At 33.7% G+C, this 19,525-nt stretch overlaps 1 protein-coding gene across 2 annotated transcripts in view; it reads right to left on the bottom strand.

The window, feature by feature from the left end:
• The window catches only part of Kcnh7 (potassium voltage-gated channel subfamily H member 7), a 456,737-nt gene that overhangs the window by 8,126 nt on the left and 429,086 nt on the right, over window positions 1-19,525 (bottom strand). Inside the window, exons 11-14 of one of the 2 annotated variants that reach the window (XM_076866090.1) lie at window positions 18,010-18,215; window positions 16,125-16,224; window positions 6,897-7,160; window positions 1,871-2,039 (exon numbers count right to left, since the gene is read on the bottom strand). In XM_076866090.1, coding sequence (XP_076722205.1) covers window positions 1,871-2,039; window positions 6,897-7,160; window positions 16,125-16,224; window positions 18,010-18,215 — 739 coding nt within the window. The remainder of the gene's footprint in view (window positions 1-1,870; window positions 2,040-6,896; window positions 7,161-16,124; window positions 16,225-18,009; window positions 18,216-19,525) is intronic. The other variant, XM_076866091.1, reaches the window with a different exon arrangement.

Genomic DNA, 19,525 nt, shown 5'->3' with positions numbered 1-19,525 from the left:
ATTTAAAGTATATGGGATGATGTGTACAGGTTATATGCAGATACTATGCTATTTTACACAAGGGATTGAGTATCAAGGGATTCTGGTACCCAAAGGAGGTCCTGGAACCAATCCCCATTGAATACTAAGAGACAATCATGTATTAATTTTGTCCATACAAAAGCACTGCAAGTAGGTTTGAGTAAAGATAGGAAATTGAGAGTAGGAAAGTTTAAATTACTACCCAGTCATTCTATAAATAGTTAAATAACCTAGTTAAGACTTTTACCTAGGTTAACTAATTTGTACTGTGTTGGCATTGTGCCAAAGAAATCACTGCTGCCCCTGTCATTCACCATTTAGTCACGTTTTTAACCATGCATAGAAAATATTAATCATAGATAGTAAGTAAAGCCGTAGTTTATGTGGTATAGGCAAAACTCAGAAGTGCTAACTACAGATGGGTAAACAAGGAGCTTGTTAGACAGGGGCAGAATCACAAGATATATTAAATATACACATTCATGCTACTACTCAGCAAGGTATAACAAAGAAAAAATAGAAATGGGATGTACTCAACAAGAGATGAAAAGAATAAATTTTTCTCATGTTGCCTCTGGGAAGACAACTATCCCACACACATTTAACCATCTGTTAGGGTCACCCAGTGTTTCATTCTGGCTCTCTATGTGGTCTACCTACAAAAGGCCAGTAAAACACATTGCTGTTGTACAGGCTAATTAAAGGACCACAGCAGTGATCAGGTGTGTCGGGCCTTGCATTTCTATTATAGAAACAATGCATTACATCAGCACAAGAGATTTGGGTTTCTGTCTCTGGAGAAAGGTCAATTCCAGTCCTTGTACTTTGGACATTGAGAGCTGATGTGGCAGATTTAAGAACACTGTCTAAATCAGGATTCGGGTAGTGCGGTTATTTTTTTTTTAATATTGTTTTTAGTTATACATGGACACAGTATCTTTGTTTATTCATTTTTATGTGGTGCTGAGAATCAAACCAAGTGCCCCATACATGCCAGGCAAGCACTCTGCCACTGAGTCACAATTCCAGCCCTAGTGTGGTTATTTTACCATGTTTGCACTTACTTAAAATGAATCAAATTACCCTATCTAGTTCTTAAATCCTGTGATTTGAGCATTTTAACTTAGTCCATGCAGTTTTGGCTGTGGCTACTAGGAGACCTTGCCGTCTGGTATATTTGAAAGCTAACATTGGGTCAAGGTAAATTCCCAAATGAAACACAAAGCAGCTACTGAGGCATACTCAGTCATATCTGTTTTCTGACTCTTTTTAACCAATTTCATTTTAAAGATCCACCCATATTTCTATGAAATAGTTACCTCCTGCCTAAAACCAAAATTTATTCTTCATATTAATCAGTCTAGATCAAAGATGAAGGAAAATGGAAGGGTTCTGATCTTTAATTTGTGGGATCTTTAATTTATTCACATTTTTTTGATAAATTGATAAAAACTGTATGTTTAAGCCACTATTTCAGTATTTTAAAAATGCCACAAAACATGGATAAATTACCAGAAACAACTATAAAGTTTAAAAGCAGGATTAAAAGCAGAAAGGTGTTAGTTAACAAATTAAATATGAATTACTCTGAGGAGAGGTAGCCAGTGATGATGATATACTTAATTTTAAGCTGGAGAAAGAAAAAATAGGACATATGTTGCTTAAGATATGAAGTGCAAATAAATGTTCCTTGCAACACAAATTGATAATTCTGTCAGTTTCTAGTCTTATTTTAAATAAGTATGTGTGGAAAATATGGGATTGCAGTAAAAGGAATTTGCTAGAAGCAAAGCTAGACAAGTCTAATGGCTTGCATCGTACTCTCCTTTTGCCCCACCATTTCTGATACCTGTTAAGCTGCTCTTGAAGCAAATCTAATCTTTGCTCTACTTCTCCATAGGTGAGGTCACTTTCAGTTTCTGAGATCCCCCAGGCAGCTCGCTGAAGTGCTGAGGGACTACACTCTTCAGGCTGAGCCCTGGCATTGTCTCTTTCCCAGCTTTGCGTGTCAGTGATATCTGTGGAAGAGAGTGAGTTAGACATCGGCTTTCTTTGGCACTCCTTTGCCTCATAAACACAGACACTCACAAGACAAGCTGTAAAGGATCTTAGGATATAACCCAGGAGACATAGAACCAAAGTGATTCATGGACAAAATCAGGGGCCATTACCAATTGGTGGTAGGTTCCTACTCTCACTCTACCTTCCTTACCTACCACATGCATTTTCATAGCATTAAAATTTTATAGCAGGTCAGGAGTCTTGGTTATGATTTTGTCTTCTTTCTATCTGTGCTAAAAGAAGGTATGGATGGCTGAACATAACTGATTAGAGCGCAATGTTTTTGTGCTTTTGAATTCGAGAGGAAATAACATATTTTGTTTATAATGTTTTACTTAACATTTGAGATATTTTGGGCTCTTTCTCACAGAATAGTAAGCATTCTTTATGGTCCAGGAGAAAACTCTTGAGGGAAGTGCTGATCTTCAAGGATATGTATGTTCTTAGAAGAGTTTTAAAGTCTTCCCATCCTGTTTCTTTGCTTCTTTGAAGCTTCTTCTGCAGGGTATTTTAATATCATCACATTGTTCGCCAATTTTTTTTTTTGTGTGTGTGTGTGTGTATGTGGCTCTTTTGTTATGTATATTTTCCTTAATGTACTTTAAACAAACAGCTTATCTGTTCAAGTCCCCTTTCCAATGTTTTGGGTGTCTGTTATGTGCCAGACACTTTGCTAAATGTGGAGGACTTGAAGAGGAAGGAGACAAAGCCCCTGAACTTGAAAAATTCAGTCTAGCAACTTTGTGATCATTTTTCATCCAGAGATTTATTTTTGAACCTCTTTTAATTTACTCTTTCTCCTAAGATCGGTATTTTCAAACTATCAATATTTTGGGGAAAAAATGTATCCTTTCTGTGTTACTTACATACTTTTGATGGTTTTGTTATGCTCTCTGACCCTCTATAAAAATGATTGAAGGGTTGAAAAATAAAACCCATGAAAAGATAAGAATACAGTTGGGAGCTTATTTAAGAGATAAAGAAAAAGGATATATATATATATATATATATTTTGATGGAAGGGAAGGATTATGTCAAGCTGATATTCCCTTTCACATGGAAATAGATTTGAATTAGAGAAAGTGATTTGGTTTTGATATAAAGACTTAAAATCTTGGCAAATTCCTATGATTAGACATTGAGAAAAATTACATAGTTATGGATTTATACTCTTAGTGATTTAAAAATTTCAATAGAAAGTAACTGAATTGGTCAGAATTAGCTATGATTCTAGAAGTAGGGAACAGAACTGTAAGACTTCTTTCTCCATAGATTCTCTAAATGTACAGTCAGAGAGCTCAAGTGCACCCCTTTCAATAAGGAGCAGACAAAAGAATAACAAAGTTCTATATTATTTCTCTATGGATTTCCCCCTACTATCTTTTATCATTGAATATACAGAAATTTTCTAATGAGGTGCCTATAATTTCAGTCTCAGGAGAGGAAGCTTTTACAAAGCATTTAAACATATCCAAAGATAGCATGAGAAAAATATAAGACCAGGTCCCTTGCTCTGTGGAAATGGGTAACAGATCTCACAGAACTTAGAAACTCCAGAAAAGCTCCTGATTATGACTTCCTTACTGATTCTGGTGTTTAGCTTTGGTTTAGAGTGACAGCTTATTTTTTCTTTTGATATTTTACCAAACATGACAAAATGTAACTTAACATAGAAAAATGATATTGCTGGAGTTTTAAGTAATTTATCAGCAGATTTTTACTGAGAAGTATTACTTGTTATCACAGAAATATGAACCAATTTAAGATGCAAAATGATAATATAACAGTAAACCAGGTTTCAACTTTGGGTTAGCAATGCCAAGTAAGCATCAGAACACATACAAATGTTTTGGTGCTGCCAACACTTGTCCCTGTCTAGTCCTGATAGTCAGTTCATGTATGAACATTTCTTCAGAGAAGACAAGAACTGATAGGATTAAAATCACATATTTATGTTCATAAGTTTAATGCCAAAAGCATACAGCATTTTTGCATATGCTTAACAGCTCTCTCCTTTTCAAATCCTATGTAATAAATTGATTTTTAAATGACAAGGGTGAATCACATGCAATAAATTATGGAGGATAATATTTTTACTGCAGTGTTCAAGAAAAAAAAGATTATTCTAGCAGAAATGAATTCTGTGAGACAGAAGCTTCCTTGATTATAATTTACTCTTTTATTAAAATCTAGAGATATGTGATTAGCTTGTTTTTAACAGGAATATAAAAAATGAGGAGTTCAAAGGGGAAATCTTGGCTAGTGGTCTTAATCAAATGAACATCCTTGTAGACACTTTCTAAATATAGCATAGAAAAGAATCTGCACTTGGTTGCCTTGGCAAATGTTGCTATAGTTGCAAGATACATTTCTTCAAATGGATGAGCAGAAAGTAAACTAACTTTGCTCTGGTACACAATTTTCCTAGAGTCAACTTTTGACCTCAATGTAAGTAGAATCAGAGTCCATTTAATCTTTTTTTTCTTCCTTTTTTAGTTTTGCTTTAATGTGCTCTGAATCTCTCTTGTGTTGGATTTAATATGACAAATCCCAGGAATACCAGGGAGTGAAATTTCTTATTGATGTTGAAACTAAACTTTGTGGGGATTTTAGTAGTTCAAACTGTGGCAGTCACAGCTACATCTTACATATTATTAAAGTTTTGAACATTACACAGGATTTTACCTCAATAGGGAAAAAAAAATCTGTAGTGATCAAGTTTTTAAATTCTCTATTGGTTAATCCTATTAATTAGTCATGTTAACAATCACCCTGATTGAAGTTATATAGCATCAATTACAGTTACTTAGTTGACGCGCATATTTAGCTTGGCATTTGCAAGATAATTAATTATTGCCTGCATAGGTACTACATTGAACACTTTTTTAAAATTAACAACTTGCAGATATTAAAATTATTTTGTTTTTTAGAATGCTACTGTTCTTATTGGGCATTTGGAATAGCTAGTTAAAGATTGGAAGAATTAGCATTATATTAGGTGAAGGGCATTAGAATTCATTGTCAGGGAGAATCATTATAATGTCAAATAAAATTCCCCAAATATTTCTTTAAAGACGTCATATAGAAGTCTAAAATTCAAGAAGAAAACAATAAAACACTTTTTTTTTTTTTCAGCAGGGCCATATTATGCTGACTTTTGGTATAGTAGAGATTGTTCAACAAGCTCTTCAGAACTTTTGACTTCCATGATACAACCTGTTTCTATTCTTAGTACTTCCCAGAATCCATTTTCATAAATAACTAAAACAGGACATTTGGTAATCACATCTAATATTCCATTCTTCCACTGTGATAAATGAGGTACTATTTTCATTCACTTCATCAAGAATTTTGATTGACCAGAGGACATTTGCATATATTCTTAGCTTATTTCCATGTGGGATCCTGGTAAAAGCTCATTTGACATGATACGGAAAGTAACTCTGGAAAAATATAAAACCTGAACATCCTAGATTTAATAGAATCTTTGTTGTCAAATATAATTCTTTGGAATAATGGTGTGATCGTAGGTAGTATTTACTTACTCTGTGCTATAATTTTATTATCTTGCCAGGTCAAAACATCTTATTTCTTCATTTTTGTTATATTCTTTTGATTTTTTCTTATACTATCTTAATATTTACATTTTATACATCTAGATACATGTTAAATAGTAAAACCAGTGAGAAAATACCAAATAGGTTGGGGATTTTATTTCAGATAAAGTCACTTACAGTTTAATTTGGATAATAATCATAACTAATGAGTTGGTTGGATAATATTATTACTATGTTTTAAAAATGTGAACTGTGTATTAGTGGATTTGTCAAATCACATATCTCAAGTCATAAAGGGAGCAAGTGACAGATTTGGTTTTAGAATCCAAGAAGTTGGACTCACAACTGTTATGGGTACCACTTAATAGCTAGATCTATAGATCTAGCTCCCATTATGCTAAATTAATTGTTCTTCCATGTGGTTTCAAGGTTTCCTCAGTTTCTCATCCTTCAGAATGAAATTTGCATATATTAAACATTATTACTCATCTTTTGTGTATTTTCTTCAACAAAATACATATATTTCTGTATTCCTTTTAGTAGGGATATTAAACAAAGAAGTCTTATCAAAAATATACTCTATTTCAAGCCAGGCATGATGGCACACTCCTTAATCCCAGTGACTCAGAAGGTTGAGGCAGGAGGGTTGCAAGTTCATGGACAGCTTGGGCAGTTTAGTGAGGCCCTAAGCTATTTAGTAAGATCCTGTCTCAAAAAATAAAAAGGACTGAGGACATAGTTCAGTGGTAAGGTACCTAGTTCCATCCCCAGTACAAAAAATGGAAAACAGAATATTTCAGGAGAGTTCCTTTTGTTTTGTCATAATTCACAGTATTATGTTGTATTGTAATATGATTGCTTTGACCTTTGAAGTTATAAAACTATAGGTTTGGGGGTAAGAAATGGGTACAGAGACATATATAAAGAACTAACCAGTAAAATCTCTTAAAATAGTCATGGATGCTCTCTCCACGTGGGAATCAATTGCATCAATAGGCTTTCAGAAAACTTTCTACCTATAATTAAGCCTGGTTGGCCACAAATGCCTCTCATGCTGACATTGTTTGGAAACATTTGCCACTTATTCCAGAATCATGCAAACACTATGTTGCAGATGATCTAAAATCTCAACTCTTTACAGACATGAATTGAAAAAGATTAGATTAACATGAGTTGGTACAGTTCTTAATTTGTGAAAAGTCATTATAGTCTGTTTAGCCCTGAGGAGAGACAACCTGATTCCTGATTCTGGATTACCTTTGCAAGAGTGGCTTTTCTTATTGACATGAATTCTTCCTGAGGTGGGCATTGCTTCTTCGAAATGGAGCCCAGCTGCTTTCCCTGTTCTTGGAGTAGAATCTACTATTCCTGAGAAGAGTGGCTTGTGTTCATCATCAATGGAGGAGATGAAAGATGATGATCTACTTTTTTTCTCTTCAAAGTGTTTTTTGGAACTCTGATAATGTCTTATGGTATCTGCAGAGTCTTCAGGATCATTTGTGCTGCTTTCTTTGCCAAAATCTACAGAAGGAAAGTCATTTTATGGCAGATAATCAAATGTAAGATCCTATGCATGCTACATATACTAACTAGCTACACACAAATTGCCCTTTTTTGTATTATAAATGTAATTGCTTTGGACACTTTTTAAAATAGAGAACTATTAGACTGTCTTAATTAGATAAATTATTTTTTCAAAATTAAAAGAAAATTTGCAACAGGAAAATTTAAGTCTCAGACAAAACAATAGGATAACTTACAAACTTATTTATACATGCTCAACTGTCATTTGTATTCTTAGAATCTGGTGCACTATCTCTTTAGGGAAATGAAAAAGACAAAGGAAAAATATGTCCCAATTCTAAAATATCACCACTATGCAGTTTGTTATTTGTTTTTAACCTCCATGCTTTATCATCTATGGCAGTCACTCATATATTGCAAAGGTCAAAATTGGAAGCCTCCTTGTACTAAAAGCTTGCCGGATGAATTTCAATGGCCCTAACATTGCAGAAAGTTTGGTCATGTAGTATAATACAAAGAATATAACACTTAAATGCAGTAATTGAGGTAAGTTTTACCTAATTACATTAAAGTTGCTAGTGCATATTGGCTATTTTATACTGAAATGTCAGGATAATTTCAGCCCCTGAAGGTTGTGTTAGAACATATTTCAGCAGAAAAAAAAAAAAAAAACCTCAGAGACAAATCTTAGGACTTGTTTCTATTAGTGTCCTGGGGAGACAGTATAATTCTCCATCTGGCTTCTGCTAATAACTAACCAACAAAACTCCAAGAGGTCTATCATTTTCTAGAGAAATGGTGAAGACAGTGTCCCCATCTACTCTGTGCCTGGGTGTGCTTACTTTGTTATTTATAGAAGGCCAAATGAATTGATTTAAGGCCACTTCAAAGAAAAATCCAACTGCTTTTTAAAATTCCCATATGGCATAGAAATTAAACAAAGTTTTTTTCTTTATTTTTTAAATCATAATTTAAAATACAAGAAGCCAGAAAGCAGCCCAAGGAAAAAATGAATAGAGGTTAAAAATAACCTTGAAATGAAGTTGTTATTAATGAGTTTATGTTCAGTCAATTAAAGTGTAATCTATAAAATGCAGATTGCTTAATTTATTTTAAGATTTCACACTTTCTCTCTAATCCCAACATTGCCAAGAAAACCACAGACTTTCCAGTCCCAAATACAACAGAAGTCATCATTGATTACTCCACATTACTTATATGTCTCCGCTCAACCACTGATCTAATTGGCTATATATGTTCAGATCAGCTATTCTTAGAGACATTTTTCTCCATTGTCTCTGACACAGTTCTAATTAAAAGTCAATCTTGTCCTCTTCCTCCTCATTTTCTTTATCTTAAACATCTTCCTTCCTCCAAAGCTCTCTGAAAATTTGGTCAACATTCTCCACTTCTTGAACACATCATTTCATTTCTCAAAAGATAATAGCTACCAATTTCATGTTAGGAGATTTTTTTAAAAAAAGGGTAGGAGAAGCTTCACATATCATCATATCAAATCAGTAAATTTCAGGGATTTTCCTCCAAGTAAACCATATTGTAGTTCATGGCTTAAATGCCAGTGGGATTTGAACCAACCTGGATTTTTCATCTTCTTTCCCAGCAGAATCAAATATAAACTGAATTAACCATTAATTCATATATCTACAACCTAGGAAGGTATAGATAATGCTAATATAGATATTTGCATTGAATATACACCACAAATTAATAATCCATTTGTCTCTTTGGCTCAAGAGGCTTGGGGAATCCATACAATTTCAAATCCTTACACATGTTTACCTACTTCATGGGTTCCGGTTTTAGTCTATCTACTTACACTTGATTTTGGATTTTCAGGGTCAAAATTCATTAGTTAATATATATTTTTAGATTTAGTTATAATACTTATTTCAATTAATGACAAATATTCACAAAATGTATAGAATGGGAAATTACTAATATTTAGTTCTCTTTGGTAGGATGGAGTGGATTATTCCATATGCATAGGACATAAGTCCTCCAGCAAAAATTCTATATAAAAGCAGAATACTTAAAAAGGAAGAAAAAAGTAAGTATTTTTGAATTTTTCTAGTTTTATATGGAGAAAAACTCCACATTTATTTCTATGATTTACTGACCTGTCATCTAGGTCATGTGAACTATTGCTTTTATGCAACTCCACTGAAACAACATTTTTACAATTCATACCAGATAAATTAAGGTTTCATTTTCTGTCATATAAAGTGAAAATTAAAGTGACAATCTATTTGTGGATTAAAAATGGAAACTGCTTGGACTTAGGCTGGATGTTGGCAGATGTACTACATGAAATTGGGCAGCTGAAATGCATTATAATTAGCCTCCAGGTACTTCCAGATTTGATGGACTGCTCCATGCCTGCTTTTTTCTGCTTAAACTGAATCATTTGATAGACATTAAATAGTATTAGGTACTATTTTTTCTTAATGCTATTTGTGATCTGTGTAGAAATAGTATTCTGAGAACAGAAATATTAGAGAGTTTTTACATTTTCTCTTTTTCTAGAAATGAGATTGTGTAATCACTAGAATCCATTATTTTACAGAGAATGTTTTTTGCCTCTTTGTTTAAGCATCAAATTTACTTTATGATTCAGATTACTGAAAACCTTGTTTTTCTTTATTCCTATAGGTTGTTCATACTTCTCTTTCCCTTTTCTTGTCAAACAATTCTAAAACATTCCTAATTTGTTGGTGGGGGTCTCTCTAGCTAGCTTCAGAATGAATTTTAAATGATAGAATAATAGTGTCCTGATGGAGTGGCTGACCCATCCATTCTAGAAAACATATATAAAATTCTTCAATTTCAAAAACAATCTGGGAATGAACATTGGTGATTGTTTCATCTTTTATGGAGTCTCTCTCTCTAATTAGTTACTATTTTTCTTTGTCAGACCCTACAGGGGGACATAACCTTTCATCCAAGAGACAAATTTTATGTACTTTCCTGGCATTTGAGTTTTATGTTTTCCACTGGTGACAATTTTGAGAAAAACTGAGGAATTTCCAGTGAGATGTCTTACAACAAGTTTTCATTAGAAAATTAGGGGCTGAAATATAAGTCATGTGAGATCAAGTACCTCCGTGGTGTCAGATATGTTGAAAAGGATCAAACAATATTTTTTAAAAATATATAAATACAAAATTTCATGTTCTTAAGTACTAATAGATGATGCACTTGGGGAGATGTTGGTCAATATATGTTGGTACAAAGTTTCAGTTAGGATGAATGAGCTATAGAGATTTATCGTCTGATATAGTGACTACAGTTAATGTATGGCATGTTTGAAAATTATTGACAGAAGATCATAAATGTTCTCTCTACACATATAGAAAAGACAAATATGTGAAGCCATGTGTGTAACAATTATCTCAATTGCAGTCATCATTTTGAAATGTAGGCAAATGCCAAAATATCCCATTGCACATCATAAATACATACATCATTAATTTTTGTCAATCATACCTTCATAGACCTGGAAAAATATGCATGTATATACTATTAAGAGGAATAATAAAAAACTAATCACTGTTTGTTCTTAAAGAAAATTCAGAGTCACCAATTATCATACTAATGTATTTAAGTGATTAGCTTAATGAAATTAGAATTAAAACTCCCCTAATCTATATAAGTAAATTAATCCATATATTTACCCCTTAAGTTCCTTTCGTGGAAGTTATAAAAATGTCTTATTTTGGAGAAACACTCAAATTTTACTAGCTTTTGGTTGGTATCATCCAAAAGATACAGAGATACAGAAGATGATGCTAATTGTTATTCTTTGAAATGGGATGTGTAGTGAGTTCAAGTCATTTGCACACTGTTCTCTGGAGCATTGGATTTTAATGAGAAAATGTCAGTCTCTCTTTCCTCCTCTTAGGATATATATCTCCTAAGGTATGTGGAGCCATCCAAGCCTAGTGGAAAGAGGATTATAAATGTGTTTTCACCTTCATTTCCATCTACTTTGTTGCCACAGGCACATCCTTAACACTAATTTTTTGATTGTTTGTTTATTTACTTATGTTTTAGTTTTTCATTTTTGCCAGTTCTTTACATCAATCAAGACTTACTGTGATAATCTATTAGCAGCAGTGATAAAGTCTTCTAAGCTCAGGAAACTGGTTGCTAAGGTTTCAAAATTAAGAAAGTAAAAAGGTCTCAATAGGAAAGCTAAGACCAGCATTCTTTAATTTTGCATGCTTATGTCTCTTTTGCTAAGCATACTCCTATTCTTTCTGACTCCATACATTTTTTTTGACATTTAATTGAGCTAATTATATGTCCTGTTTTTGAATTTTAAGGTTTTGGAAAAAGAATGGGGAAAAGATTAGAGAAGAGATGGTTAGAAAAAGGAAACTCAGTGGAGGTCTGATGAAGAAGGAAGGCCAAAGCATCTGTGCCTTCTGTCCTGAGATTCCCCTTAGATAAAACCTTAAATAAAGGATGTAGGCCTCTTCATGGTGGCCTACATCCTTTAGTTAACACACATACACAAACACAACACACACACACACACACACACACACACACACACACACACACACACACATGTTAGAGAGTTTCCAACCAGTAAAGCCAGTTAGAGTAGAGTTCCTTCTAAATTTTCTTCTTCCTCTTCTTTTTTACTACTTGGTACCAAAAAATGAAAGATTCAATTCTGCAAAGTGTGTAGAAATATTTAATTTTCCTGCTAAATCATCTAGAAAATGTAATAAAAACTTTAATGGTAGCCTTCTTAATGTATGTAGACACTGAATTTAGAAGGAATTTCTGTTTGTCTCCGGGTTAACTACTGAAGAATTTTCTCTAGGAAATAGAGACAAAAATTTAAAAAAAAATAGACATAAAGATAAAAACATAGGCAAATTAGCATGCAGTGGTCACTCAATGACTCTTTTCAAGTAAATGGGCAATTGATTGGCTCAGGCCTGTTATATTGCTGCCATGACTAGACTATTCTCTGCCAAATGGCTATTGGCACCCTAATCAGCCATTAGTAGGTACTTTTCATTGTGCATTTTTTTCTTTGTCCACAGAAAGAATTGAGTGCTACATTCCAAATATTTGGTCATATAAGTCCTATCAATAAAATATGTACACATGCATGAATGCATGAATGTTTAACGATACTTTATACATTTAATATACACACAGACACAAGCCCTATGTATTTATAGTATAGTATAATAATAAAAAGCTCCTGTGCCATTATACATGCTATTGTACTAATATTTTCTGTATATTATACTCTATATACAACACATAATTTTAAAAAATGTATATTTCCATGACACAATGGATCATGTTAGCACAACTCTGAAGACCACTCAAAAAGAGACTAGTTTTCAGAATTTTCCTCAATTACTTTTATTGTGTCTACCTGCCTTAACAATGTTCACAGAACCCTCATTTTTATTCTTTACTTTCTGTAACAGTAACATATTACTTCCCCCTTAAGAGCTATGGCAACTCTTCCTACAATACCCCTAGACATACAGAGAGATCCTGGGTAACTCCCTGCAACAATTTTGAGAAGTGAACTAACTTCTTGAAGACTCCCTAAAAAATACAAGGTGTCTGACAACTGTCTTCTCCAGAAGATATAAACTTCATGCAACTCAAGAAAACAAACCACCTTCATCAGCAAATTCATTATTTTTCATCAATTTGCCAGAGATTCTTCTTCCCATCTCTTCTTTTTAAAGGCCATTGTTTTGAATGTGAATTCCTTAGCCACTCATGGTAAGCATTACAGGAAGGGGCTGCAGGTGAGGAATGAAGCCCACAGCTTCCTGTTGAATAGGCAGCAGGTAAATGCAAGACTCAACCTCTTTCTGCCTCCACTGCACATGGTCTTCCTCTGATTCTTGTTGCTTCTGCTGATTGATCTCCCAGTCATTAATAATCTCAGAATTTTGCTTTCAATGTTTTGTTTCTTATGAACAGTAAATTAACACTAAAATAATGAGAACATTTCATGAGACACTTTTAGTTCAGGTGCCCACATGCCATTTACAATTGATTAGTGAGTCCTCTGAAAGTTCTCTGTTCCTTTTCCTTATATATGTGTGTGTGTTCCTTCTAGACACTGATTTTACATCAAGAAATGATGGTCATTTATTCTTGATACATCAAGAATAAATGGTCACCTAAAGAGCATTAGAGTGGTCTAATAGGGACCAAATTGCTTTCAGCAAATTTTACACTTGCCTGCAGCACCATGGAATCTTGAGAACTCTGGAATAAGGTTTTAAGTGCTGGATAACTAGAATCAATTGTGTTTTCACATTGTCCAATTTATGGTTACTCACAGACACACCAGGAAATTTCAAAGAGCTGCTAGTAGGCAAATCTTTTGCTATCTACACTTAATATAAAATGGATCTCATAGACTAAGCCTGTGATTAAAGGAAAAGTTTTAAAAATCAATAGAAATGTCTGGTTGCATGAACACGATATAAGTTTTTTCATGCTTTCAGGGCCTTATCAGGAGATAAAAATATTAGATTATTTACCTTGAGAATGAGGAAATTGAATAAGATTGACAAAAGATTTAATAAATCTTCAACTGTATGGGGGACATTATTATATAGACATCATTGTCAAGCTGTTCTTCATTTCCAGTGAGATTAAAATAGGAGATTAAATTCAGGATAAGGGATTTAGATTAACTCTGTGGAAAAACAGCTTGACAGTAATGGTTCTCTGATTTTAGAAAAAGTCACCAAGAGAATACAGAAAGTGATGGCAGAAAAAACTTATCGCCTATCCATGAATGGCTTATTGTTCTACAATTGGTCAGAGGATTCAAAAGTTAGCCCAACTCTTCAAATATTTATCAAATGTTCTTTGCTGAAGTTTGGTCAAGAAAAAGGACAAATATATCAATAATCACTGAACACAATATCACAAGATCAAAGTGCCTTGGGAATTCATAAAAGACCTTAAACCTTTAGGGAAATCGAGAAATAGTTCATGTCAAATATATAATTGGAAACTGATGAAGATTAAAAAAAGAAATTTGTGGTGAAAAAGTGGCATGTTGTGGCTGTGTAAGTGTGCATACACACATGTTTGAGGACAGGGAAATAAACTTAAGGGAATAATATCGCAAAATCACAGAAACAATTTACATGGACGAGAGAGCAGTTTAATTCACTTGAAAGGTAGATCGAGCTAAAGACAGTAGATCATCTCCTGTGGGGAAAGAACTCAAGAGAACAGGGAAGTGAGTCATGAAAAGAATTTCAATCAAAAGAAAAAAGGGGAAAGAGAATTAAAAGGAAGATGACCAAAGGATTTCATTCGTTCTTTCAACAGTTATTTGTTGAGCAACTGTTATGTATTACTGAGGCCAGGGAGCACCAAATATTTCCCAACTCCATGGAACTTACAATATAGAGGCAGATAACATTGATTAAATAAGGATGCAAATAAGCCTATTTATACAAGTAAAATAAAGACTGCAGAGATTATCAATTGATGGGGAAGGAGAGTGGCTGATGAGGGTAGTTAAGGGATGAGTAGTATTTGATAAGACTAAGGAGGAAGGCAGAGACCAACCTTATTAAGAGTACAGGGAATGGGAAGTCCTTATAGGGCATTGAATATATGTGGGTAACATAAACATAACAATATTTACAAAAAAAGCCTAGTGTGGAGCATGAATGAAAAGAAGGGCGAGTTTTATGTGGAAAGAAAAATTGGAAAGCTATTTCTGCATTTCAGGGAGCAGATAGTGGTATCTTGGTATGGGATAATGACTACAGAGATGGAAAGAAGTGATCCAATTAGTTTGAAGATTAAATGGAGATTTATTGGAGGTAGTTATAACAAGACCTATTGCCAGAGTTGCTACAAAGGTTGAGAGCTTTGCTCTTAGATATCTGGTTCGTATAATTGATTGGCTGGCAGTGAAATTTGCAAAAGTGTGGATATGGAAGGGAAGACATGTATCCCTACTTGAATTTAGGAAATGTTGAGCTTGAGTAGCCTTTGAGATTTGAAGTAGATGGATTAGTAGATATTTTGATATACAGCATTGAAGATCAGATGCTCTGTGATTAAGATATAAATATGCACATCTCTTTTGTGATGGTCTAATTAAATAATAGGCATAAATGAGATAACCCAGGGAAAGAAAAATGTTGTAGAATGAGAAGACAAGAGTCTGATGTCTTAAGAAATTTTAACAACTGATGAACTGGATTACCAAACAATGATCCTGAAATTATCTTCATGGAGTTAGTGAGGGAACAGAAAATAGGACAAATAAAGTGTCACAGACACCAAGCAAAAATATTTAAGAAAAGGAGTGGAACTGACTCATCATGCCAGATGCTACTGTGGGGCCAGATAAGGTGAAGACTAGAATGTCTGTGGAGTCAGAGGGGGCATGAAAGCTTTCTCTCATCTTCCCAGGCACACTTAAGTTTATCCCCATCTGCATTTCACCAAGGTGCACTTATTCCTGTGGCAGTAGTCATTATTTGAGTTGGGGCCATCTCTTTCCCAAGGTAAGATGAGGACCATTTTCTGTTCTCATCCATGTCTTATACATGTGGGGCCTGAGGGGAGATTGAGATCTTGACCTAAGAGTCTTCCTTACAGAACTCTCTTTTCAGAACTCTAAGGCATAGTTATTGCAACTATTCTTAAATGACTTCTGCTTTTTAATCAATCTGCTCTATTTCTTTATCTGTCATGTCCTTGTAGATATCAGACACTTTTGTTAAATCGCATAATAGAAGCTATCAATAAAAAATCAGAAACCATATCATTAGATTTTGAAAAAAAGCAAAGTATTTGTCCTCCTAAAGCCTGAATTACTTTTGAAATCAGAACTATAATGAGCATTTAAGTAAGAAGAGTTAATAACCACATGCTCTGGATTTAAACTTTAGGAACAGAGTAAATTACCTTTCTCTCCTTCACTTTCAAAGGACAATTTCCTCCTTCGAAGTTTACAATTTTCTCCTTCAGAATCATTCATGGATTGTGATCGTAGTAAGAGATCAGCCTTTGTTAATGGAACATGAAGATAAATGGAAGTTTACTTGAACATGGTGCATTATTAGCGAAGTCTTCACTATTTCATATCATCAGAACCACTTTGAGTCTTAATTATTGGATTGCAGGCAAACAGCTACAATAGTTTACTTAACAGTTGTCTCTAAATTATAAAACAGAATGCTAGAATAATTCTAGCAATTTCACCATCTGATGGGGAATCATAGTAGAAATTATTTATTGGACATGTTTGGAGATGATGCAGTCTTTTGAAACAAAATATTCCTTTATGTGGGATGTGTTTTATGCAGCTTGGTAGAGTCAAAATGACAAAAAAATTCAAAACTATAGTTAGTCTCTATTTCTACATATAAAAAGTATAAACTTGTTTCAATTACCTATAATATTTAACTTACATTAATGAACATCAAGTTAAGTTTCACAACAATGAGAACGAATGCTGAGAGTCCTTTATTATATTTGTTCCCAGCTCTTCCTCCCCACTCTGAGAGTAATCTTAAAATATATGGAAGCTCCTACTTAATTTATTTGGGTGCTGCCTGAACTTTTATAAAAATAAGTAACTAAGGCAGATATTTGTTGTTTTTCAAGACAAAACCAGAATGAGGTTGGGGACATTTGTGATTGTACAAAGTACTGAATTAAAACCATTATTGAAAACATGCTCTTAGTAACTTGAACATTTTACCTCCTAAATATTTTTTAATCTTTCATTGCTTTGAAAGGAGACAAGTATCTGTGCAGATGTATCAGGATTCTGAATGGCACCCTGGTGAACTTAAAAGATGCTTTTCAAATTTCTCTCAGTGCCTGGGGATGACTATCACTCCAGGGAGAATTAAATCTACTAAATTTCAATACCTAGATATTGACATAAATATCTTCACCCCCCCACCCCTGAGAATACACTAGTGAGCAGATAAATATATCTGCAAGTATTTAATGGCAAATACTGGGTTTCCGATAAAAAAAAAAATATTTAAAATTAGAGTAGGGGTTTAGGATTTGGGGGAGAAAAGGATGCTGGGGGATGAACCTGGTAATACATTGTGGATAACGATATACATTCTATGACCATAGAATAGCATTAAGCTGATGATAGCTCATAAGGACACATTTTTACAGTGGAAGAGATTGAGGGCTGAAGAAATTGAGGGCCTAAGAGCTGCACTCCCAAAATTCATTTTAGGTTAACTACTGTGTAGACTTATTTAAAATTTTATTTCTATTAGACTATATATTATTCATTCTATGGAATTAATTTTCAATCTATTGTAAAACCTGATTAACTTATACTTCTGTGATTTGGAAATTCTGTTAATGTGGACCTAAATTTGAATCAGGCAAATCTTTTCATTATTATTGAGAAGTGGTAAATGATGTGTGATATAAATAATAGCTGAAAGAATATTTTATCCTTTGTATAAGACAAACTCTTTTAAAAGATTTTCAATAGTCTGGAATCAGAATTTTCTTAAAAATAATTGGCATAATGTAAAATAAGAGTATTTTAAACCAATATGTCACCTAAGAATTCCTGCAAAGTCAAACTTTATTGATCTGCTTAAAATTATTCAACACATTTGAAAATAATTAAGCCAAATGCCTTCTCTATAACTCAGGAATTCCAATATTCGTCTGTTTCTTTCTAAATATGCAGAAATGATAACATTTTATTGTAATTTTTGCTTGGTTATTTTCAGAAGTATTTGTGCAATCCAAGAATAAAATAAAATTTCAGAAATAATAAAAGAAACAAATAGTTAATATGTACCTTTGCACTTTCATGCCTGAGGTTGAACGTCAACTCTAGGTTTGTTAGAAAGTGATCAGAAAACTCAGGATACATGTCCAAAACCTCTAGCAAGTCTTCCCGCTGAATCTTATGCAAGTCACAGTATGTGAGAGCTCTTACATCTGCATTAGACTTGCCAGGTTTGGCATAAAGATGAACCATTTCTCCAAATATATCATTTTTTCCTAAAAAAAAAAAAAATTAAAAAACAAAAGATAAGGTAGAAAGAAAAAAAGGGGGAGAAAAAAGGAATCAACCTTAATGTTTTCCTTTTAAAAACAGAATGGGACCACTGATCTATGATGAAGCCCTGAGCCAAAGATTTCAAAGCTAAGATCCCACAGAACACATACATGACCAGCAAAGTTAAGGCAATTGGACTTGGCTGCCCAACCCATAATATATTTGTCTAGAGGAATTTTGCCTCTAATTGTCACTGGTCCTGATAGAATCTGTTTCATTTTCTTGTTTTGGTTCTTTGGTTAGGCATCTAAATTTAGCAAATGTATCTCCACTCAGGTATGCTCTGTGAAGTGTGTTGCCCTATAGCATTTTAAAGATAATTTCAAGTAGATTTTCTCTGATTTTGTCAACCCAGGAATATGAGAAAGGCCACAGTGAGTCAGATTCATATCCTTTGTGTGTCCAGAGAGTCCCTGGAGGTGGTGCCAACAAGAGCTTATACTGGAGCTCTTTCAACCCTTCAAGGATTAGGCAGCAGTCTGAACATACCTTGTTTCCTTTAAGAACTATTTTGTATTTGCTCTTAATGAATTTGTTCAATTATTTAAAATCTCTAGTTACACTTCCTCAACATAAATAGTGATGCTTTTTGTCATATGGCCTTTGTTCTGAAAGTGTGTCTTTGTTCTTCTGCAAACCTTGGGGCTAATTCAGTGTCTGGCTTCTGAATGATGAGCCCTCCTATCACCTCTGCCTAGCCACATGCCACCTGATTTTTAAAGTTTTGCTCAGTGATAAGTACACAAATGACAGCAACAGCAACAAATAGTTTTTGAGAACTAAGTAGTTACCAGGTGCTCTATCAAATACCTAAATGGTCTATTGTGTTTTATTCCCCCAAAAAATTCAGGAAGAAATTTATAATTATTATTCAAATTTTGTTAATACAGAAAGAGGATTAAAGAGGTAAACTGATTAGCCCAAGGTCAATTTAGTTGGGTGAAGTAGAGGGAGGGAGAGAGTAGCCAGGACTAAATTCCATGCATTCTGACTTCAAAATCGGAAGTCTTTACATCTGATAATTTAATCTTTTATTCACAATATTTCCCCCAAATGTTGTGCCATTTGTATGTTTTTGAACATCAAGGTACTTATGTAATGTATACACTTAACAAATACTGACAGATCACCTGGTGATATATTACTTGTAAGATCATTAATGATAACATAAAATAGTACTTTCTTATAACTACCCTGAAGCTTTTTTCAGATTTAAGAAAAAACTTCCTGTGTATATTATTTTAGTTTTTGG

The sequence above is a fragment of the Callospermophilus lateralis genome, chromosome 9 (genome assembly GCF_048772815.1).
Source record: "Callospermophilus lateralis isolate mCalLat2 chromosome 9, mCalLat2.hap1, whole genome shotgun sequence".
Classification (NCBI taxonomy): domain Eukaryota; kingdom Metazoa; phylum Chordata; class Mammalia; order Rodentia; family Sciuridae; genus Callospermophilus; species Callospermophilus lateralis.
This window is presented reverse-complemented; position numbering and strand designations above follow the sequence as displayed.